Source organism: Procambarus clarkii, chromosome 92 (assembly GCF_040958095.1).
Source record: "Procambarus clarkii isolate CNS0578487 chromosome 92, FALCON_Pclarkii_2.0, whole genome shotgun sequence".
NCBI lineage: Eukaryota > Metazoa > Arthropoda > Malacostraca > Decapoda > Cambaridae > Procambarus > Procambarus clarkii.
The window spans coordinates 4436717-4461920 of NC_091241.1; the positions used below are offsets into that span (position 1 = coordinate 4436717).

At 44.1% G+C, this 25204-nt stretch overlaps 1 protein-coding gene across 5 annotated transcripts in view; it reads right to left on the minus strand.

Annotated features, from left to right (window-relative positions):
• The window catches only part of LOC123775138 (uncharacterized), a 78066-nt gene that overhangs the window by 6757 nt on the left and 46105 nt on the right, over positions 1-25204 (minus strand). For 4 of the 5 annotated variants that reach the window (XM_069319178.1, XM_045770045.2, XM_045770050.2 and 1 more), the window contains 6 exons: positions 24659-24755; positions 21177-21788; positions 16149-16304; positions 12051-12197; positions 6877-6990; positions 4863-4988 (listed from right to left, as the gene is read on the minus strand). In XM_069319178.1, the coding sequence (XP_069175279.1) occupies positions 4863-4988; positions 6877-6990; positions 12051-12197; positions 16149-16304; positions 21177-21788; positions 24659-24755 (1252 nt within the window). The remainder of the gene's footprint in view (positions 1-4862; positions 4989-6876; positions 6991-12050; positions 12198-16148; positions 16305-21176; positions 21789-24658; positions 24756-25204) is intronic. The other variant, XM_045770046.2, reaches the window with a different exon arrangement.

Below are 25204 nucleotides of genomic sequence, written 5' to 3' on the forward strand. Positions count from 1 at the left end.
ATTGGTATAAATATTGGTTGGAATTTGTCATTAACAACTTGAGTAACTCCTTGAGAAAAAATATTATATAAGACTTAACCACTGAATTTAGAAACTACTAGTATGTAGAGTATAACAGGGATCAACTGCTGTCGCATGACTTAAAAATAATTAGTTATATTACAAAGAACTCCATACACAGTACAATATTTAAATAATCAGTTAAAAGCTTGGTAAAATTCATAGCTTACATTGTGGTTGGTTTGTGGGTGGCCACAGGACAGACGTAAGAGTGTGATCATGACCACTAGGACTGGGTAATGTTCCCAGAGGACTCCGTAATGTTCCTGAGGACTGTGTAATTTTCCCGGAGGACTGGGTAATGTCCCCCGTAGGACTGGGTAATGTCCCCCGTAGGACTGAGTAATGTTCCCCCGTAGGACTGAGTAATGTTCCCCCGTAGGACTGGGTAATGTCCCCCCGTAGGACTGGGTAATGTCCCCCGTAGGACTGGGTAATGTTCCCCCGTAGGACTGAGTAATGTCCCCCGTAGGACTGGGTAATGTCCCCCCGTAGGACTGGGTAATGTCCCCCGTAGGACTGGGTAATGTCCCCCGTAGGACTGAGTAATGTTCCCCCGTAGGACTGGGTAATGTCCCCCCGTAGGACTGGGTAATGTCCCCCGTAGGACTGGGTAATGTTCCCCCGTAGGACTGGGTAATGTCCCCCGTAGGACTGGGTAATGTTCCCCCGTAGGACTGGGTAATGTCCCCCGTAGGACTGGGTAATGTTCCCCCGTAGGACTGAGTAATGTTCCCCCGTAGGACTGGGTAATGTCCCCCGTAGGACTGGGTAATGTCCCCCGTAGGACTGGGTAATGTTCCCCCGTAGGACTGAGTAATGTTCCCCCGTAGGACTGAGTAATGTTCCCCCGTAGGACTGGGTAATGTCCCCCGTAGGACTGGGTAATGTCCCCCCGTAGGACTGGGTAATGTCCCCCCGTAGGACTGAGTAATGTTCCCCCGTAGGACTGGGTAATGTCCCCCGTAGGACTGGGTAATGTCCCCCGTAGGACTGGGTAATGTCCCCCGTAGGACTGGGTAATGTTCCCCCGTAGGACTGGGTAATGTCCCCCGTAGGACTGGGTAATGTCCCCCCGTAGGACTGGGTAATGTCCCCCCGTAGGACTGAGTAATGTTCCCCCGTAGGACTGGGTAATGTCCCCCGTAGGACTGAGTAATGTTCCCCCGTAGGACTGGGTAATGTTCCCCCGTAGGACTGGGTAATGTCCCCCCGTAGGACTGAGTAATGTTCCCCCGTAGGACTGGGTAATGTCCCCCCGTAGGACTGAGTAATGTTCCCCCGTAGGACTGGGTAATGTTCCCCCGTAGGACTGAGTAATGTTCCCCCGTAGGACTGGGTAATGTCCCCCCGTAGGACTGAGTAATGTTCCCCCGTAGGACTGGGTAATGTCCCCCCGTAGGACTGAGTAATGTTCCCCCGTAGGACTGGGTAATGTCCCCCGTAGGACTGGGTAATGTCCCCCGTAGGACTGGGTAATGTCCGTAGCACCGGGTAATGTCCCTCGAGGACTGGATAATGTCCCCAGAGGGCTGGGTAATGTCCCCAGAGGGCTGGGTAATGTCTCCAGAGGGTTGGGTAATGTCCCCAGAAGGCTGGGTAATGTCTCCAGAGGGTTGGGTAATGTCCCCAGAAGGCTGGGTAATGTCTCCAGAGGGCTGGGTAATGTCCCCAGAGGGCTGGGTAATGTCCCCAGAGGGCTGGGTAATGTCCCCAGAGGGCTGGGTAATGTCTCCAGAGGGCTGGGTAATGTCCCCAGAGGGCTGGGTAATGTCCCCAGAGGGCTGGGTAATGTCCCCAGAGGGCTGGGTAATGTCTCCAGAGGGTTGGGTAATGTCCCCAGAAGGCTGGGTAATGTCTCCAGAGGGCTGGGTAATGTCCCCAGAGGGCTGGGTAATGTCCCCAGAGGGCTGGGTAATGTCCCCAGAGGGCTGGGTAATGTCCCCAGAGGGCTGGGTAATGTCCCCAGAGGGCTGGGTAATGTCCCCAGAGGGCTGGGTAATGTCCCCAGAGGGCTGGGTAATGTCCCCAGAGGGTTGGGTAATGTCCCCAGAAGGCTGGGTAATGTCTCCAGAGGGCTGGGTAATGTCCCCAGAGGGCTGGGTAATGTCTCCAGAGGGCTGGGTAATGTCTCCAGAGGGCTGGGTAATGTCCCCAGAGGGCTGGGTAATGTCCCCAGAGGGCTGGGTAATGTCCCCAGAGGGTTGGGTAATGTCCCCAGAAGGCTGGGTAATGTCTCCAGAGGGTTGGGTAATGTCCCCAGAAGGCTGGGTAATGTCTCCAGAGGGCTGGGTAATGTCCCCAGAGGGCTGGGTAATGTCCCCAGAGGGCGGGGTAATGTCTCCAGAGGGCTGGGTAATGTCCCCAGAGGGCTGGGTAATGTCCCCAGAGGGCTGGGTAATGTCTCCAGAGGGCTGGGTAATGTCCCCAGAGGGTTGGGTAATGTCCCCAGAAGGCTGGGTAATGTCTCCAGAGGGCTGGGTAATGTCCCCAGAGGGTTGGGTAATGTCCCCAGAAGGCTGGGTAATGTCTCCAGAGGGTTGGGTAATGTCCCCAGAAGGCTGGGTAATGTCTCCAGAGGGCTGGGTAATGTCCCCAGAGGGCTGGGTAATGTCCCCAGAGGGCTGGGTAATGTCCCCAGAGGGTTGGGTAATGTCCCCAGAAGGCTGGGTAATGTCTCCAGAGGGCTGGGTAATGTCCCCAGAGGGCTGGGTAATGTCCCCAGAGGGCTGGGTAATGTCTCCAGAGGGCTGGGTAATGTCCCCAGAGGGTTGGGTAATGTCCCCAGAAGGCTGGGTAATGTCTCCAGAGGGCTGGGTAATGTCCCCAGAGGGCTGGGTAATGTCTCCAGAGGGCTGGGTAATGTCCCCAGAGGGTTGGGTAATGTCCCCAGAAGGCTGGGTAATGTCTCCAGAGGGTTGGGTAATGTCTCCAGAGGGCTGGGTAATGTCCCCAGAGGGCTGGGTAATGTCCCCAGAGGTTCGGGTAATGTCTCCAGAGGGTTGGGTAATGTCCCCAGAGGGTTGGGTAATGTCTCCAGAGGGTTGGGTAATGTCCCCCAGAGGAATGGGTAATGTCCCCAGAGGGTTGGGTAATGTCCCCAGAGGGCTGGGTAATGTCCCCAGAGGGCTGGGTAATGTCCCCAGAGGGTTGGGTAATGTCCCCAGAGGGCTGGGTAATGTCCCCAGAGGGCTGGGTAATGTCCCCAGAGGGTTGGGTAATGTCCCCAGAGGGCTGGGTAATGTCCCCAGAGGGCTGGGTAATGTCTCCAGAGGGCTGGGTAATGTCCCCAGAGGGCTGGGTAATGTCTCCAGAGGGCTGGGTAATGTCCCCAGAGGGCTGGGTAATGTCTCCAGAGGGCTGGGTAATGTCCCCAGAGGGCTGGGTAATGTCTCCAGAGGAATGGGTAAGGTCTCAAGAGGAAACACAAATGTAAGGTATTCACAGAGTATTTAGCAAATACAGTATACTGTAAGTTTAATAAAAATATATACAGTATTTTATTTTAATTTAAACTGTCAGATTGAATTTTGAGCTTTAAAATACTGAGCTGTGGCTAAAGTGAGCAGGCAAGGATGTTCACACCAAGTCCAGCACCTGGCTGCTGCTGCTGCTGCATTGAAGGAAAGTGACTGCCACTTAACCTCACACATTTTCTTTACTCTCAACTTCTCTTGTACACAACTCCATTATCAATTAGAGGCCAGGTATTGCAGAACTGATCCACAACTTGGACTTTTGTTTACCCTTAATTCACAGTCATCCAACTAGATTTCTACCGAAATCACAGAACGTCTAGAGGCCCTCGTGAAGCTATCTTGAGGTTATCTTGAGGTTATCTTGAGATGATTTCGGGGCTTTTTAGTGTCCCCGCGGCCCGGTCCTCGACCAGGCCTCCACCCCCAGGAAGCAGCCCGTGACAGCTGACTAACACCCAGGTACCTATTTTACTGCTAGGTAACAGGGGCATAGGGTGAAAGAAACTCTGCCCATTGTTTCTCGCCGGCGCCTGGGATCGAACCCAGGACCACAGGATCACAAGTCCCGCGTGCTGTCCGCTCGGCCGACCGGCTCTCCCAGCTAGTCCAAGTTTTGTGTACGACCCCCAAGCATCCAGGTGTAGGCAACGTAGTGCACCCACCATATGCTCCAACATCAGATACACAGAAATCACACTCATGTGATATATTGTATATCAACGAGAAAATCAACTGTTGCTCCGAGGTGACAAGCCCGCGACCGAGAGAATCCTAGCTACTGACGCTAACCACTGGAATGGACTGCACATATAACCAGTAGAGGTAGAGGACAATGGTAGGGGGGGTGTAACAGGTACCATGAAGTTGAGGAGAACAATGGAGAGATGTGACAGATGTTGTGTAGTAAGATGGAAAGTATCATTACCAATTTACCCATTATATAAACCTTGGATTTTTATTCAAACTGTTCCTCTGATTCAAACTTAACTTAATGTATATGAGTATGTGCAATATAGGTATATGTGTAATATGTTGGTATATTAATGGATGGAGTGTCTGAGTATCATTAACTTTTGTCCCCTGTATTGCTCTCCTAATTTCTTTCAAGGTGATGCCATCTCATCCCATGAGTGTGGAACATGGCACAATGATGATAATGTATTTTATTTCCTAAATCCAAGTTAGTGTAGGTACAAAGACGGATGTAGGTTGACACAGTTATACATATTAGAAGCACGTGTGTGTATCCATTTGTAGATGCTGCAGTACTTATCAAAGTTTCATTTGGGAATTACGTGACAGCTGATGCAGGGAAGGTTTTACCTTGAAAAATAGGTTGAGCGGTCGGTGGTTGATCTCGGTGAGAACCCAGGAGCAGAGAGACAGGGAGTCCATAGTCTGGGCCTTGGGTGGCACTCCGTGTAGGGCTGCCAGACCTCCGGCAACAATCTGTGTTCACAAGTCAAACATTATATCTTGTTGAATTATTCATACTTTTTCCTGCTTTGGTCCCCCTTCAACATAAGGGGAAGAAGTCCAACCTTTAAGCATTACAGTACAGTTATATCTACCAATATTTATAATTGTTCATAATAACTTTATTGGCAAATTTCTACTATATAGGCTTTTTTGGGGGGGAAGGGGAGATTGTTATAGTGTACAATATTTACATGGTGGAGTTCATGTTGCAATATGTGCAAGACTTTAAGCTAAAATTACAAGTACAGTAGAGGCTTGATTTCGATGCTATAGGATTGGAATATACAGTAGGATGGTTTTTTTAAAGTACAGTACAGTTTATCATTGATATATGAGTTACTGCTATCACACAAGAAATACTGTAGTGAAGAATACTGGTTTGTTAAAGTCTGACAAAGTAACAGCTGATGCCATGTGTTGGCTATGTTTATTTTTCTCAACATTTTTTAACCAAGCAAATGGGCCTCAAAACTTAAAATATGCAAACATCACCCATCTTCAAGATTGTCACTACTAAACATTGCCAGTCTTCAAGAGTGGCAATGTGTCAAATGCTGCCAGTTTTCAAGATGTCACTAGGCTTCAAGATTGACAGACAATGTGAAAAATGTCCCTCAGGCTTCAAGATTGACAATGTACCAAATATTCCCCAGACTTTAACTACTGCACTGTGCAACGAGCCTATAGGTGCTCGACGGGTGGTGCGCCTCGGGTATGTTATAGGAATAGCGTATGATTCAAAAGTCCCACAGCTACATGAGGTTCACATTAGCTTCCTCGGGGCTCTTGTAAACAGATGCCATTTAAAACAAAAATCGTAGGCATCATTCCCAGGTGTGAGAGCCTCAGTACTGAGTGAGCAACCAAGGCTGGCGCACACAGCATGAACTCACAGAACTGTTGTTCAGCTTGTGACCACAGCATCTTCTAATAATGTAAAAATATATATATGTAACTTGTATTATTTACCCATGATAGTATTACAGAAGAACCCGAGTGTGATAATGGCTGTGCACAATGTTTAAATATCAGTGAATCAATGTTGTTCAAGATGTTCAAGATTCAAACAGCACCACAGCATTATTTCGTCCATCTAGGAATCTTCAAACAACATCTTATGTTCCTTTACAAAATAAACTTGTGGTCAATTATTAATATACAGGATTTAGTGGCTAGGATTGTGATAATAGCAGGATTGTGGTGATAATTAGCTCTGTGTGTTGTATTGTGAGAAGAGGAATTTTGGTGAGGGAGGGAGGGAATCGAAATCGAGGTAGCGTCACTGTGTGGGGCAGCCACTCTTATTTGGGCTCACCATACTAGCTTAGTAGTTTGCTATGGTGAACACAAATGTAGATACTTATATATAATGTGTGTATATAGTATAATGACAGCAACAGGAGTATGTTTGGAGGAGCCATTTTGGTGAGGGAGGTGGCGTTGTACTTGAAGCATCGTCGTCTGTTGTGTTACTTGTCATACAGTGTATGGTGGCCACTGTGCTGTTTGGACACAATACCAGCTTAGTTGTATAGGTATGGTGAATAAAACACGTAAATACTTATACATAACATGTGTAAATAGTGTAATAAAAACTAACAGTATGGTGGGAGGAAGTATGAGGGAGGGGGGAAACCGGGTCAAACCAAAGTGCATCCCTGGCCACTGAAGCCGTGGCACACAAATAACAGCGGAGAGCCGCAACCAGACACAACACGTGATGCACCCCTAGCCTGACCAGCCAAGCATCAACAACCCAAGGACCCTTCCTGAAAGCAGCAGCAAATATACCAACAGACTAACGCAAACAGGACTAAAGCAAAGGAGAGCACAGTGGTAAAAGCAGATATTGACTTACCTCCTTGATCTGAGCAGTGTTGCCTTCCCGAATCACACCCAGAGGTTGGCCTTCCGTTTCCCTCTTCAGTGCGAACACCTTCCCGTGGGGCACACGCCTGATGATGAACTCCACCTGAGGTGCAGCAATTGAACTCATTACACCTGTGTCTACTGTAGATACACTACAACTACACCTATGTCTACTGTAGATATGCTGATCATACCTGTGTCTTCTGTAGATATGCTGATCATACCTGTGTCTTCTGTAGATATGCTGATTATACCTGTGTCTTCTGTAGATATGCTGATTACACCTGTGCCTACTGTAAATACACTCATTACACCTGTGTCTACTGTAAATACACTCATTACATCTGTGTCTACTGTAAATACACTCATTACACCTGTGCCTACTGTAAATACACTCATTACACCTGTGCCTACTGTAAATACACTCATTACACCTGTGCCTACTGTAAATACACTCATTACACCTGTGCCTACTGTAAATACACTCATTACACCTGTGTCTACTGTAAATACACTCACTACACCTGTGCCTACTGTAAATACACTCATTACACCTGTGCCTACTGTAAATACACTCATTACACCTGTGCCTACTGTAAATACACTCATTACACCTGTGTCTACTGTAAATACACTCATTACATCTGTGTCTACTATAAATACACTCATTACACCTGTGTCTACTGTAAATACACTCATTACACCTGTGCCTACTGTAAATACACTCATTACACCTGTGCCTACTGTAAATACACTCATTACACCTGTGTCTACTGTAAATACACTCATTACATCTGTGTCTACTGTAAATACACTCATTACACCTGTGCCTACTGTAAATACACTCATTACACCTGTGCCTACTGTAAATACACTCATTACACCTGTGTCTGCTGTAAACATTGGTGCTGCTAAACACTGTTCCAAAGGTTCAGAACAATGTTTAACAACACCTTCATGAAAGAAAATTTGGTTTAAATTACACACATGCATTGGGTCTTTCCTTCACCTTCATTATTATTATTATTATTATTACTATTGCTGTACTAATATTATTATTAGTGTTTTATATACAAGTATTTCGTTAATTTAAAACACTTTCATAAAAAAAAATCGAAGGTGGTTTGTGGTAAATATTTCTAGTTTAACTTTAGCAATGAACAATAATAAGTGAGAAGCATTATTTATATATTGTATATATATATAAAATACATATATATATGTCGTATCTAGTAGCCAGAACGCACTTCTCGGCCTACTATGCAAGGCCCAATTTGCTTAATTAATAGGCCGAGTGATTTTCTTTATTTTCAATAAATTGTTTCCAATTACTTTTTCTTAATTATTATTATTATATTATAGTAAAACATAAATTATTGATTTAGTTGTGTTAGTTTAGGTTAGGTTAAGATAGGTTAGGTTAGGTTAAGATAGGTTAGGTTAGGTTAGGTTAGGTAGGGTTGGTTAGGCTCGGTCATATATCTATGTTAGTTTTAACTCAAATTTAAAAAAAATTAACTCATACATAATAAAATGTATAGTTTTATCATTTCATAAGAAAAAAATTAGAAAAATATATAAATTCAGGAAAACTTGGCTTATTAGGCAAATCAGGTCTTGCATAGTAGGCAGAGTACTGTATTCTGGCTACTAGGTATAACATTATTATATACAGTATATGTGTGTATATATATATATATATATGTCGTACCTAGTAGCCAGAACGCACTTCTCAGCCTACTATGCAAGGCCCGATTTGCCTAATAATCCAAGTTTTCATGAATTAATTGTTTTTCGACTACCTAACCTACCTAACCTAACCTAACCTAGCTTTTTCGGCTACCTAACCTAACCTAACCCATAAAGATAGGTTAGGTTAGGTTAGGTAGGGTTGGTTAGGTTCGGTCATATATCTACGTTAATTTTAACTCCAATAAAAAAAAATTGAAATGATACATAATGAAATGGGTAGCTTTATCATTTCATAAGAAAAAAATTAGAGAAAATATATTAATTCCGGAAAACTTGGCTTATTAGGCAAATCGGGCCTTGCATAGTAGGCTGAGAAGTGCGTTCTGGCTACTAGGTACGACACATATATATATATATATATATATATATATATATATGTCGTACCTAGTAGCCATAACGCACTTCTGAGCCTACTATGCAAAGCCCGATTTGCCTAATAAGCCAAGTTTTCCTGAATTAATATATTTTCTCTAATTTTTTTCTTATGAAATGATAAAGCTACCCATTTCATTATGTATGATGTTAATTTTATTTTATTGGAGTTAAAATTAACGTAGATATATGACCGAACCTAACCAACCCTACCTAACCTAACCTAACCTATCTTTATAGGTTAGGTTAGTTTAGGTATCCGAAAAAGGTAGGTTAGGTTAGGTTAGGTAGGTTAGGTTGTCGAAAAACAATTAATTCATGAAAACTTGGCTTATTAGGCAAATCGGGCCTTGAATAGTAGGCTGAGAAGTGCGTTCTGGCTACTAGGTACGACATATAATATATATATATATATATATATATATATATATATATATATATATATATATATATATATATATATATATATATATATATATGTGTGTGTCGTACCTAGTAGCCAGAACGCACTTCTATGCCTACTATGCAAGGCCCGATTTGCCTAATAAGCCAAGTTTTCCTGAATTAATATATTTTCTCGAATTTTTTTCTTATGAAATGATAAAGCTACCCATTTCATTATGTATGAGGTCAATTTTTTTTTATTGGAGTTAAAATTAACGTAGATATATGACCGAACCTAACCAACCCTACCTAACCTAACCTAACCTATCTTTATAGGTTAGGTTAGGTTAGGTATCCGAAAAAGGTAGGTTAGGTTAGGTTGTCGAAAAACAATTCATTCATGAAAACTTGGCTTATTAGGCAAATCGGGCCTTGAATAGTAGGCTGAGAAGTGCGTTCTGGCTACTAGGTACGACATATATATATATATATATATATATATATATATATATATATATATATATATATATATATATATATATATATATATATATGTGTGTGTGTCGTACCTAGTAGCCAGAACGCACTTCTATGCCTACTATGCAAGGCCCGATTTGCCTAATAAGCCAAGTTTTCCTGAATTAATATATTTTCTCGAATTTTTTTCTTATGAAATGATAAAGCTACCCATTTCATTATGTATGAGGTCAATTTTTTTTTATTGGAGTTAAAATTACATAGATATATGACCGAACCTAACCAACCCTACCTAACCCATCTTTACAGGTTAAGTTAGGTTAGGTAGCTGAAAAAGTTAGGTTAGGTAGGTTAGGTAGTCGAAAAACAATTAATTCATGAAAACTTGGCTTATTAGGCAAATTGGGCTTTGTATAGTAGGCTGAGAAGTGCGTTCTGGCTACTAGGTACGACATATATATATATATATATAATGTCGTACCTAGTAGCCAGAACGCACTTCTCAGCCTACTATGCAAGGCCCGATTTGCCTAATAAGCCAAGTTTTCATGAACTAATTGTTTTTCGATGACCTAACCTACCTAACTTAACCTAATCTAACTTTTTCGGCTACCTAACCTAACCTATAAAGATAGGTTAGGTAGGGTTAGTTAGGTTCGGTCATATATCTACGTTAATTTTAACTCCAATTAAAAAAAATTGACCTCATACATAATGAAATGGGTAGCTTTATCATTTCATAAGAAAAAAATTAGAGAAAATATATTAATTCAGGAAAACTTGGCTTATTAGGCAAATTGGTCCTTGCATAGTAGGCCGAGAAGTGCATTCTGGCTACTAGGTACGACATATATATATATATATATATATATATATATATATATATATATATATATATATATATATATATATATATATATATATATATATATATATATATATATATTATATATATTATATACACACACACACCTGGAAAATATTGGAGGGGTGACAGGTAAGCTTCTATCATGGATGAAAAATTTTCTGACTGATAGAAAAATGAGGGCAGTAATCAGAGGCAATGTATCGGAATGGAGAAATGTCACAAGTGGAGTACCACAGGGTTCAGTTCTTGCACCAGTGATGTTTATTGTCTACATAAATGATCTACCAGTTGGTATACAGAATTATATGAACATGTTTGCTAATGATGCTAAGATAATAGGAAGGATAAGAAATTTAGATGATTGTCATGCCCTTCAAGAAGACCTGGACAAAATAAGTATATGGAGCACCACTTGGCAAATGGAATTTAATGTTAATAAATGCCATGTTATGGAATGTGGAATAGGAGAACATAGACCCCACACAACCTATATATTATGTGAGAAATCTTTAAAGAATTCTGATAAAGAAAGAGATCTAGGGGTGATTCTAGATAGAAAACTATCACCTGAGGACCACATAAAGAATATTGTGCAAGGAGCCTATGCTATGCTTTCTAACTTCAGAATTGCATTTAAATACATGGATGGCGATATACTAAAGAAATTGTTCATGACTTTTGTTAGGCCAAAGCTAGAATATGCAGCTGTTGTGTGGTGCCCATATCTTAGGAAGCACATCAACAAACTGGAAAAGGTGCAAAGACATGCTACTAAGTGGCTCCCAGAACTGAAGGGCAAGAGCTACGAGGAGAGGTTAGAAGCATTAAACATGCCAAAACTAGAAGACAGAAGAAAAAGAGGTGATATGATCACTACGTACAAAATAGTAACAGGAATTGATAAAATCGACAGGGAAGATTTCCTGAGACCTGGCACTTCAAGAACAAGAGGTCATAGATATAAACTAGCTAAACACAGATGCCGAAGAAATATAAGAAAATTCACTTTCGCAAACAGAGTGGTAGACGGTTGGAACAAGTTAGGGGAGAAGGTGGTGGAGGCCAAGACCGTCAGTAGTTTTAAAGCGTTATATGACAAAGAGTGCTGGGAAGACGGGACACCACGAGCGTAGCTCTCATCCTGTAACTACACTTAGGTAATTACACACATACACACACTGTATAGTGAGAAGTTAGAACCGTACCTGTCTCTAATCTTGTAACTATTGATGATGAAGACAAGTTGGATGGTATAATGGACATGATGTAACAGTACTGATCATAGGGACCACACTGGTGAAGGTACTGACCATAGCTGTGGGCTCATTCTTAATTATGTTGTTGACCTCAGCTGCCGTAGAGATGGGTACGCCACACACACTCACCAGGCGGTCACCAATATGGAATGTGTTATGTAAGTATGGGTGTTCTCGCTGCTTCCAACCAGCCACGTACACCTGTAATGTTATGCATAAAACATATTGAGCCGTTTCTCCAATGCACGTATACAGACTCAAGTTAAGAAAACAAGGGTATGAAAAATGTGCTAGATTTTGGTCCCCAGTCCTAAATAGACATTCGTCATTCATTAAAGCATGGTGTGTACCTCAGTTTGGAGGGCTTCAGGTGGGTTGCTCAGGCAGTTGCCTCTTTCTGGTGAGTTCCCTCTGTATGTGAAGGAAGACATGGGACTTACTAGGGAGGAGTAAAATGGCAACTACATTGATCGCCAGGGCCTAGACAGACTCCCAAACCCCTAAACCCAAAAGCAGCCCATGGCATGCTTCTTCTTGAGGTTATCTTGAGATGATCTCGGGGCTTTAGTGTCCCCGCGGCCCGGTCCTCGACCAGGCCTTCACCCCCAGGAAGTAGCCCGTGACAGCTGACTAACTCCCAGGTACCTATTTACTGCTAGGTAACAGGGGCATTCAGGGTGAAAGAAACTTTGCCCATTTGTTTCTGCCTCGTGCGTGAATCGAACCCGCGCCACAGAATTACGAGTCCTGCGCGCTATCCACCAGGCTACGAGGCCCCAATGCTACAGTAAACAGCAGCCAAAGCTGTGAACTTACAAATATTGTGAGCTAGTTTTAATGACACCTGAGAAATAATGCCAATCTGAGAAATACAATCAGGAGATCAAGGAAACGGGATGAACCAACAAAGTAGCCACTGAGGCAGAATTGGTGGCACACAGGTAATGGCAAAGAGCTGCCACCGGGCACAACAAATGATGTAGCCCCAGCTGGACCAACCATGCATTAATCACCAAAGGAACCTTCCAAAAGCCAACCAACACGTACCTTCAAGAAAAGAAATAGAAGGCTGCAAACGAAGAAACCACCACCAGGGCCCAAAGAACAGAACTCATACATCTGGAGGAGAGCATGAAACCTTGAAGCTGACAGTCAGGAGCAAGAGCTAAAAAAAAAAAAAAAAAAAAAAAAAAAAAAAAAAAAAAAAAAAAAAAAAAAAAAAAAAAGAGCAAGCTGGCAGTGAAAATGTCAACAAAAACACTGCCTTAACTCTTTAACTGCGCTGCCTTCAAATAAGACGCCCCCCCCCCCAGTGTGCAGGAAATAAATTCTCTGGAAAAAATTCTTTTGTTTTATAAGTGTCAAAAACTCTATCCTCAGTATGGGTATGTCAAAAAAAAATCAAAATTGTGCTTACTTTGGCTGTTATGGGGTCCGTAAGTTGGCGTGTGACGTCATCATTCCCCGTTTGCCTGTGACGTACGCTCCCGGGGCCAGTAGGGCACTCGGGGCGGGGCGCGCGAGTTGCCGCGAATATATTTATGTTCATTTTTTGCGCACAGTTCCAGATACATTTTATTTGTTTTTACATCCTAATCCTATGTATAATGAACATGTACACTATATTATGGCAGAAAAACATCCGTACTGTCCAAAGACACTGTGTTACATGCATGACACTTGTGTACACATATGTTATCTTGAGGTTATCTTGAGATGATTTCGGGGCTTTTTAGTGTCCCCGCGGCCCAGTCCTCGACCAGGCCTCCACCCCCAGGAAGCAGCCTGTGACAGCTGACTAACACCCAGGTACCTATTTTACTGCTAGGTAACAGGGGCATAGGGTGAAAGAAACTCTGCCCATTGTTTCTCGCCGGCGCCTGGGATCGAACCCAGGACCACAGGATCACAAGTCCAGCGTGCTGTCCGCTCGGCCGACCGGCTCCCTGTTGTATGTTGCACATATTTACCATGTATCATGCTAATTTATGTATATATACAATCTATTTACACACTATACACTGTCACACTATATACATTCACCATCAACACATTGAGAACACCGCGAGTGTGAGCAGCCACACCCAGCCAGCTCTCCCTCACTCCAACATATTACTCACCAACATTGCTCCTCCCACCATACTCTTATTGTTTTATTACACTATTTACACATGTTATATATACCTATCTACACGTTTTATTTACCAGAACTATGCAAGTAAGCCGGTATTGTGTCCAAACAGTACAGTGGCCACCATACACTGCATGAGAAATCACACAGCAGACAGCAGACGACACTACGATTGAGCAGCAGTGCTGTGCACTCATGCTGCAAGCGCCACCCTTGGTTGCTCACTCACTACTGAGGCTCTCACACCCGGGAATGTGGACCACGATTTTTTTAAAGATGGCATCTGTTTACAAGAACCCTGAGGAAGCTGATGTGAACCGCATGTAGCCGCGGGAGTTTTGAATGGAATGTGAAAAATATAAATACCCGGAGGCGCGTAGCGCACCCCAGACCTGGGCCTGCAGGCGCGTTGCGCAGTTAAAGGGTTAAGAAAAGTATCCCAGACTGAATGGGCATCCATGAACTGAGAGGAGGAGAGAAACATTAACATCCAGCTAAGTGACCCAAATGACTCGGGAGGAGCATGAGCAGGCTGTAAAAAATTCAAATTCAAATGTTTATTCAAAAGAATGTGTGTACAAAGCACATTGAAGTAATGTACAATTATGGGGACAGGAATTATACATTACAAATGAAGTCACTATTATGCATAGTGTTTTGGGCAATGTTTTACCAACAAAGCATTAGTAGTTGAAAGAAAGCAAAGACAACTTGCAAAACAGAGCTGAAGACGTTTCAATGCCGAATGCAAACAACAGCAATTCTGAATGATGAGGGGGGCATCGGTATGAGGCATAAAATGCAGATCCACAAACAACCAGGACATAGAAGGACATGACCACAAGAATTGACATCAAAGAAGGATGACAAAGAGAGAAAGATGCGAAAGAAGTACCTACAAACTTGATACCGTTGCTGCAAACAAGATGCAACTGGGACACCAATAACTCAGCCACCTGCACACGGTACAGATGTTGGGAAACCCACATCAGAAACTCCAAATGTGCAGGACAAAGGACAAGACTGAACCATCAAGGTACGTTGATGCACCACAACTGCGTCAAGCTCAACAAGCCACAATGTACAGGGGACAACAACTGTGTCAAACTCAACAAGTCACAATGTACAGGGGACAACAACTGTGTCAAACTCAACAAGTCACAATGTACAGGGGACAACAACTGTGTCAAACTCAACAAGTCACAATGTACAGGGGACAACAACTGTGTCAAACTCAACAAGTCACAATGTACAGGGGACAACAACTGTGTCAAACTCAACAAGTCACAATGTACAGGGAACAACAACTGTGTCAAACTCAACAAGTCACAATGTACAGGGAACAACAACTGTGTCAAACTCAACAAGTCACAATGTACAGGGGACAACAACTGTGTCAAACTCAACAAGTCACAATGTACAGGGGACAACAACTGTGTCAAACTCAACAAGTCACAATGTACAGGGAACAACAACTGTGTCAAGCTCAATAAGTCACAATGTACAGGGGTTAACAACTTCGTCAAGCTCAACAAGCCACAATGTACAGGGGTTAACAACTTCGTCAAGCTCAACAAGCCACAATGTACAGGGAACAACAACTGCGTCAAGCTCAACAAGCCACAATGAAACACAGAAAACAATTTTTTTTTTTCTATCTTGAGGACAATAAACCCATAGAATGGCCTAGCCACCAAAGCCGTAAATGTCAACACGTTACTTAATTTTAAAATTCAGCTGGAAAAATTCTCAGAAACAATGAGGGGGAACTTTAACAACCCTCTGGCTTCCTGGCCCTACTGAAGTCACTAGAGAGGTGATGGCCCATGGGTAAATTCATATAAATATATGATATTGCAGGGTAATTTAAGTAATTATAATGTGTAATAATGTAAATAATGTTGTGATATAACAAAATCTTTTGCCCTGACTAAAGCTCTACTGATATAAGCAGTATTGTACCCTGACTGAAGCTTCATTAAGAGAAAGCTGCTGACTGAAACTAGTGGCAGGTGACTCACATGGTTGAATATGTTGACAAAGGCGATGGAGTTGAGGCAGTCTTTCTTGCGTAGGGAGAGTCTGACGCCGGCCTGGTGAGCGATCTCTCTCTGCAGCCTCACAACTTGTTGCTCTCTCAGACTCATGAGTCTTCCGTCCTGTCCCACCTGGTACTGCTGCAACACCCACACTCTTACTGCACCACCTGGTACTGTTACAACACCCACACTCTTACTGCACCACCTGGTACTGTTACAACACCCACACTCTTACTGCACCACCTGGTACTGTTGCAACACCCACACTCTTACTGCACCACCTGGTACTGTTACAGCACCCACACTCTTACTGCACCACCTGGTACTGTTGCAACACCCACACTCTTACTGCACCACCTGGTACTGTTACAACACCCACACTCTTACTGCACCACCTGGTACTGCTACAACACCCACACTCTTACTGCACCACCTGGTACTGTTGCAACACCCACACTCTTACTGCACCACCTGGTACTGTTACAACACCCACACTCTTACTGCACCACCTGGTACTGTTGCAACACCCACACTCTTACTGCACCACCTGGTACTGTTACAACACCCACACTCTTACTGCACCACCTGGTACTGCTACAACACCCACACTCTTACTGCACCACCTGGTACTGTTGCAACACCCACACTCTTACTGCACCACCTGGTACTGTTACAACACCCACACTCTTACTGCACCACCTGGTACTGTTGCAACACCCACACTCTTACTGCACCACCTGGTACTGCTACAACACCCACACTCTTACTGCACCACCTGGTACTGTTACAACACCCACACTCTTACTGCACCACCTGGTACTGTTACAACACCCACACTCTTACTGCACCACCTGGTACTGCTACAACACCCACACTCTTACTGCACCACCTGGTACTGCTACAACACCCACACTCTTACTGCTTCAATGGAAGCTTCAGGACCTCCTAAGGATTCAGTTGAATACCAGGTTGCATAGTTTTGACCATGTTGTAGTGTAGTGGTCTATGGCATGTATTTGAGAGAACCACGTGTGTGGGTTCGAATCCTCATCATGGCTCCTACTGATTTTCTCAGCAATAATAATAATAATGATAATATTAGAATAAAAAAAACAGCGTTGAATGTAATGAAATGCCATTTTCTGGGAGAGACCCGGAGGCTCCCTGGAGCTATCCAGGCTGATATTGCTAATATTAGTCTTTGGCATCAGTCAGTGTGAAAGGAGTTCATAGGTCTACCGGGGGACCATGAGCTAGAACCTTGGCTCGCATTCCGATCATGTCGTTCTCCCGGTCTTGGAGGGGGGATCCAGAGGGTGTTTTCCTGGACAGTAAACATCATAATAAGGCTAATAGATTGGAGGCAAAACATCACCAACGTCCTGATGTACCCTGTGACCCTCCGCGGCCTCCATTTCCACGCCCTCCACTCACTCACAGTAGGACGAGTTCTCCTGGCCTCCAAACGTTCATCATTGCCTTTGATGTCGATATGCCCATTGATCGGAGTGTTTTTGGAAATAGCAGGGCACAATGTCTCCTTTATCATGCCATTCCCAAGTTCTTTAAGATCAAAGTGCATGATATCAGACCAAATAAACGCAGGAACTTGACTGCGGTGGACCACAATCACTACGAGGACCTGGAGCTTTCAGACGTTACTGACATCTGTGGTTACAAAGTCTGTTGTTATAAACCTCTGGGTGACTTTTTGGTACGATATGTGGTCCCGCATGTTGTTGACATTAGTGCGGACAACATCAAGGCGCAACTGCAGGATGCTGACATTCTGATCTTCGGTGTCAGGAAGTTTCTGCGTAGTACTAATGGTGAACTCTGTGATACCAGCACTGCCCTCCTTAATTTTCTCGACTCATTCCCTGATCGGGTTTGAATTAATAGCTTCCTCCATAAATTGAAGGTGAACATCCCTCATCCCAATCAGTGCTTTCGTTGTAAAGGTTTTCACCATACCTCACAAGGCTGCACCAACGACGTCAAATGTAGCAAATGCTCTGGTTCTCATTATACTTGTCACTGTGTGTCCGATATGCTCTGCTACTCCAACTGTGGTGGTGATCATGCCATCACATTCAAGCAATGTCCTTCCTATGTAGTGGTGCTCACTAAGGCTCTCCCCGCCATCACCTTGCCTTTCAGTCGTGCTTTGCTTCGTCCTGACCTGGTTCCTCATCACCTCTGCCTCCCACCCTGCCACCGCCTTTGCCTGTGCCTGACCTGTCTGTCACTGACATTCCTCTCACCCCTGAGACCTCTTCTCTCCCACACGCCGTGCAACCGAGTCCCGATCTTGTTGACATTATTGTCACTCGCATTGTGGATGCCCTCGAGAAGTCGCTGATCCGACTCCTCACTAAATACTTTCCACAGTCCATCCTCCCCGTTCCTGAAGCTGACCCGACGCATCCCTCCTCCGCTTCTCCTATGGTTGGCGTTCAACCTACTACAGCTGCGTCTGCTATCTCCAATGCGTTTGAAATGATGCTAGACCCTGCCCTTCAGAACTCATTGGTGCGCCTTCCCTGTGTCTCTCCCCAGGCTGTCTTGCCACAAATTTCTACCCCCGGTACTAAGAGGAAGCAATCCTCTGTTGTCCCGACTTCCAAGCACCCTGCCACCTTGCCTGACAGGCCCCATAAACCACATTCTCCTAGGTCTTCTTCCCATTGTCCTGCTGGTTGGTGCTTCTAAGAAGACTGATGCGTTTACATCCCAGCCCTAAAGCTCCGGATTCCGTCTATGTACCTTGCTCTATCCTAACCTCACCTGTCCCATCCAGACTTCCTCTGACCTATGCATTCACCCCTTGTACCTTCCTCTGCTCACACCTCCCTTACTTTCTCATGTCTGCTTCACACCTGCCTCCTACACATCCTTCGCCTCCCGCCCTCCATCTCTTGCCTACATCTCTCCCTTTCTTTAATGTGCCGACGCTTTGCGTTCGCCTTCTGTTCTCCTCATTATTCCTGTCCTGCGTTCCTTCCCTCTTGTTTGTTTCATTTACCTTTATCCTCACCCACATGGCTGGCGTCGTTATCTTCCCAACTCTGTCACATCGTGACCGCTGATGTGCCACTGTGCATTGTAGCATACGCATCTTTCAACATTACCACTCATGCAGTCATTGGGAGGATACACTTTCATGCAAATTGCACGTATTGTGAAGAAGAAGAGTACTGGAGAACAAGCAGAAGAGAACAGTACCACACAAGGTGGGTTGGAACTCAAAAGATGCATCCAATGGTTCACAGAGCTCCGTCAGGGTTTTCCAGGGCCCGTAGGCTGACTGCTAAAGGAAGCCCGGGCAAAGTCTTGCTAACCGGTTAAGGCCCAAAGCTAACAATGGGGAGATCAAAACACTGAAATCCCTGCGACATGTACAATCATGGGGGCCTAGCAGAGGGCCACCAAAATATTATATAAGTGGAACGATAGCCACACTAGGCAAAAAAAAACAAAAACCAAAGAAAACCCCCACAAAAGTACAACATTCCCAGGGAAAACAGGAACCGGCCGCCGTGTAGATAGGCAGGCAGCACAGCACCTTGATGCCCCAACCAGCCATATACCACTTTCTACCCAAGGGCACATAAGGGCTACAAAACCCCAGCTGGTCCAAGGGCAGGGTAAATACAGAGCATCAAGAACCTGGTGTGGGGAGGGCCAGCAATGTGACGTTTGTTTGCTCGTTTGTTTTCATGGGATTGGAGGAAGTTCTACCTTTCTTTTCGGTTTTTAGTTGTACTTTTCTAACCATGTGGGGTTTGTTTTGCTATGTCTACCTTTCTGGGTGCCTAACCCCAGTCGATGGCAGATAAGGAAAAAAAAACAACCACAGGGGTGGTTTTCCAGGGCCATTGCTCCCTGCAACCTCTCTGAAGGTGGCAGGTTCTGGCTTGTGGTCCCCGGTAGGTTGAACTCCTTAGACTAATGGCCCGGTCCAATATACTGTATCACACATTAGCCCAATAGCTCCATGGAGCCAAAGGGGCTCCCCACAGTAAAATAATATTTTTTATTATAATTATAAATGAGCACTGGACAGGTTAGTCACACAACACAAGTTAACACTAACATAATGTAAAGCTATTGAGCACATATTGAACAGAGGCTATTATCACTTTTATTCCTGGACACTTGCATATGGGGGTGTGTGGACTATGTGGTGTGTGTAATTACCCAAGTATAGTTACAGGATGAGAGCTACACTCGTGGTGTCCCGTCTTCCCAGTGCTCTTTGTCTTATAACGCTTTGAAACTACTGACATTTTTGGCCTCCACTACCTTCTTACTTAACTTGTTCCAACCATCTACCATACTGTTTGCAAAAGAAATCTTTCTAATATTTTTTGGCACCTTTGTTTCCTTAGCTTGAATCTGTGTTCTCTTGTTCGTGAAGTTGCTGGTTTCAGGAATTTCTCTTTGTTAATTTGGTCGATTCCCGTTAGTATTTTGTAAGATGTGATTATATCACCTTTTTTTCTTCTATTTTCTAGCTTTAGCTTATTTAACGCCTCTAGCCTCTCCTCGTAACTCATGTTTTTCAGTCCCAGAAGCCATTTTGTAGCATGCCTTTGCACCTTTTCTAGTTTACTGATGTGCTTCTTGAGATATGGGCACCATACAGCTGTTGCATATTCCAATTTTGGTCTCAAAAAGTCATGAAAAATTACTTCAGGAAACTCTGAAAAGCGACACATATGCTCTCGCACAATGTTCTTTATATGTTCCTCTGGTGACACTAACAGAGGGCTATTGGGCTATCTGTAACAAGGTGTGGAGGTCAGGTGTGTGAAGTAATACAGGTGTGGGCCTGGTGTGTGGAGTAAACAGGTGTGGGCCAGGTGTGTGAAGTAATACAGGTGTGGGCCTGGTGTGTAGAGTAAACAAATGTGGGCCAGGTGTGTGAAGTAATACAGGTGTGGGCCAGGTGTGTTGGCATACAAATGGGATTATGGAGGTGTGGAGCACTTACACTAGTGTAGTTACCTGCTGCGGCTGCGGCTGGGGCTGCTTGGGGGTGATGGAGGGACCGACTGAAGCAGCTCGCCGCCCATGTTCCCGACGCCCAGATCGTCGGTGTTCGGAGCGCCGTCGTAGAAGTCCTGTCTGTGGTGCCTGTGGCACTGGTGGCGGTGAGGATGTGGCACCCACACCACTCGCCAGGAATAGTGGCTCGTACGATTCTTCATCCACCATGTTGACGTTAGACCAGCTACCACCTGCGACACTGCTGCCGCTGGCACCCTCAGCACCACCATATGCCGTGGCACCTCCACACGCCCCACTGGCACTGTAGCCGGTGGCCCTCTGGCCCGGGGGCAAGGGAGGCCGCCCACCGCCCACCCCTAGGGAATTGCCAACACGCAGGTGAAGAGTGTTGGGGTCTGCAATGGCGGTGTAGGACTGGTCAGCACCAGAATCAAGCGTGTCGGTGGAGTCGGCGAGGGATGGGTCGGTCGGGTAGACAGCGCCGTACAGCTCGGAGTTGGCCATCCCGCCACTGGACTCCAACGCCGCGCCCACACTCTCGAAGTTGAAAACAGAGGAGGAAGTTGACGGTACGTTGATGACTGTGACGTGTTCCCGGGCAGGTGTCAGCTGTGGGCACACACACCTGCATCACCAACACCTTCACTAACATGTGTACAAACTCCCTCTCAAACACCTTCACTAACGCATGCACAAACACCACTCAACACCACCCTCACCATCGCTCTCTCAATCACCTTCACCTCACTCACCACCACTACCAATATTAGTAATCTGAAATAGTAAGTGTTAGTGGCATTGCAAGCTCTAACCTAAGAGAGAGAGAGAAAGGTCCCTTGGGAGATTATCACCTCACCCCCCTCCTCACTGTCCACTCATGCTGTACACCCGCACAGTTTGCACTTGGTCACCCCTAGCCCTCTACCTCCAAACTGCCTCAACCCTTACCTGACCCCATCTTTCTGTCCCCCTTTCACTCACCTCCACTCCTCCTCCTCCCCACTACTTTTTTACCCCCAATCCTTTCTCATTACAACTCTGTTTACTCCCTCCCCTAACAGATACTGTAACCCACAAACTCCACTCCCCCCCCAGCTCTGCCTCCCCCCCAAAAGAGCGCTACTTCTGTCTCTCCCTAACCTCACAATCCCTATATATACTGTACCTAAATAGTATATGTATCTCTGAATTTATATTGAGCCACGGAAGGGAAGAGAAAGCATAGCAAGTAAATATGCAGTATGATGGTAAAGAAAAAGGAGGAATTTTCAGAAGAGACAATGGAGAAAGCAAGAATTTTGATTCAAAAGGAGAGAGAAGACATGATGGAACAAATAAAAGAGGATGTTTTACATGTTTTTACATTCTTCCAAAGCCACCAACACTCATAACAAGAATGAGGAGTCTTACCAAATGTGAAATCAGGTGATAATGATGATGTATCAGCATCAATACGATATCATGGATACTAACACCACAATACTGTAAAAGCAATGCAACCTGGGATTCAACTGAATCCACTAGGATGCATTGCTTGGTCCTGAGGTTCCCAACCAGAGCTCAAACTAGGGATTTCACAAACTGCCCCATGTACTCTGGCTTGGGGCAGTGTGCATGGGGCTTAGATTGTTCACTTCAAACGCTTCTTGTCAAATGCACAATGAAATCACATTAACGTGATATATCAATGACATATCACTGAATATGACGAGAAGTGTTGGAGATGAACAATCAAACCTTAACTTTCTCAGGGCTAGATAGTACATACATATGTACTAAATTAGACCTACAATGCCATGTTTTAGGCCTAGTATTACTTAGTTAGGTCTAGGAGAGAGTAGGTTATGTTGTACAGTATAGTTACCGATTCACTTTTAAGCATTGCATTTAGAATTTTCTAAATAAAGAAACCTGAACATATTTAGGTAAAACAGTCCAACTGAGTAGGTTGGTCGTACAGTTGCTCTAAGTAATACCAGATACAGTGGAACCTCGGTTTTCAAATACCCATTTTCAAATTTTTCAGTTCTTGAACTCAATTTCTTTGAAAAATACAACTCGGTACTCGAGGTTTGCCTCGGTGCTTGAGTTTGTTGATACACGTATGGACCAACTGAGCTTCAGTTTACCAGTCTCCCGCCTAATGACGACCGCACTTGAATTCTTTGTGAAGAATTTCATTGTTTTTGTGCTTTTTTAGTTTCTGAACATAAATGTTTTTATATATTATGCCATGGGTTCCAAGAAAGTCAGTGGTAAAGTTCAACCTAAGAAAATAGTGGCGAGGATGACAATAGAAGAAAGACAAGAGGTCATTCATAGTGAGACAATGAGATGTCTCACTACAGACATGTGTTAAAACGTAGGGAAAAACAAGTGTCTATAGACAGATTCTTGGAAGACAAGCAAGCAGTGAGCCACAACCAGGTCCTAGTGGTATGGCTGCAAAACGTGAGAGAGAGAGAGACAGAGTACCCCAGAATTGTCATCAATGCTGTTATAATGGAAGGGGACTTCCCTTCCAAACACTAACACCTCTCTGTCTTCCCCCTTCCTCACTGTCTTCCATATGCCAACATAAGTCCTCAATAAAGGTAAGATGTATGTACTTGTACATATTGTAGTACAAAATATAAGTAGTAGTATGTATAAAATGTATTTTTAAGTTAATATTTTTGGGGGTGTGGAATGGATTATTTCTTATGGGAAAATTCGTTTTGGTTTTAGAATTTTCAGTTTTCAAACTGTCTTTGGGAACGAATTAAATTAGAAAACGGAGGTAACACTACTATTTTTGGAGGAGTTGTAAGGTTCTGTGTGGGGCCATGTGGGCACATCTGATGAACAGTTTTCCATTAAAATATAAAAAAAACTTTTTAGCAGGAGAGAAGTGAAATATGTTTTCAATACAATAAAATAAGATGTGAGTCTTCCAGGATAGATCAGGTTAAAAAGACCAAGCAAGAGTACATGACCTTGAGGAACTCGACAGTTAATGGAGAGAGAGAGGCAGGGGTTGAGCCATATAAAACAGCAGTGATAGATCTATCAGATATGAAGCTACTAATAAGAACACAAAGAGGTCAAATTCCAAAGATGAAAGCTTGGAAGGTAAAGATTTATGTCATACTGTGAAAAGATTTAGAAATATTCACATCAATAGTTATAAAATTTATCATAATCATTAGATGTTGGAGTTATTAAAGAATAAGATACAAAGATTACATTATGATCAAAAGATCCTAAAAGGATAGTGTCAGTATATTGTAACTGATGAGATATCAGAAGAGCAAATATCGAGAATTTGTGCAGTATGTGCCCGGTCCACACAAGGACTTCGGGAGAATGGGAGGGAACCCGGTTTTCATGGAAATCTGAAAGAACTAGAAGGAAAACCTACTTTATTGACATCTAAAATGAACTAGGTGGGAACCTCTCATACCTGGAAGCCCAGAAGGAATCGGGAGAATTTTACTTACCTGTGGACCGGGCGGAGACCTGAGGAAGGTGAGGGAACCGGAGGTATTGGAGGGGGTGGTGGGAGAGCTGGGTAGGGATGCCCTGAATGATGATCTCCTGTAAGGAGAAACACTTGTTCAGTCTGCATGACCTACCAGGTGAGTAGCAGGTTACAGTTCCATACCTTGCATGACCCACCAGGTGAGCAGCGGATTACAGTACTGTACACTTGCATGACCAGAGAGGTGAGCAGGTTACAGTGCTGTACCGTTGCATGACCAAAGAGGTGAGCAGGTTACAGTGCTGTACTCTACATGACCTACCAGGCAAGCAGCGGGTACAGTGCTGTCCATTTTGATGCGCAACATTTAGTGAGTGATGGATTTTGACTCTTAGGTCCTTTTCTTCATCACTGCTGTAATGTAATGTAATTAATATGGTAGTTGTGGCATGGGTTACTATGCCCCACATGCAAGGTCTTGCATTTGTCAATATTAAAAAGCATTTGCCAGTCCATTTGTGGAGTTCATGTAGATCTCTTTGTAAGGCTTCAAAATCATTATCAT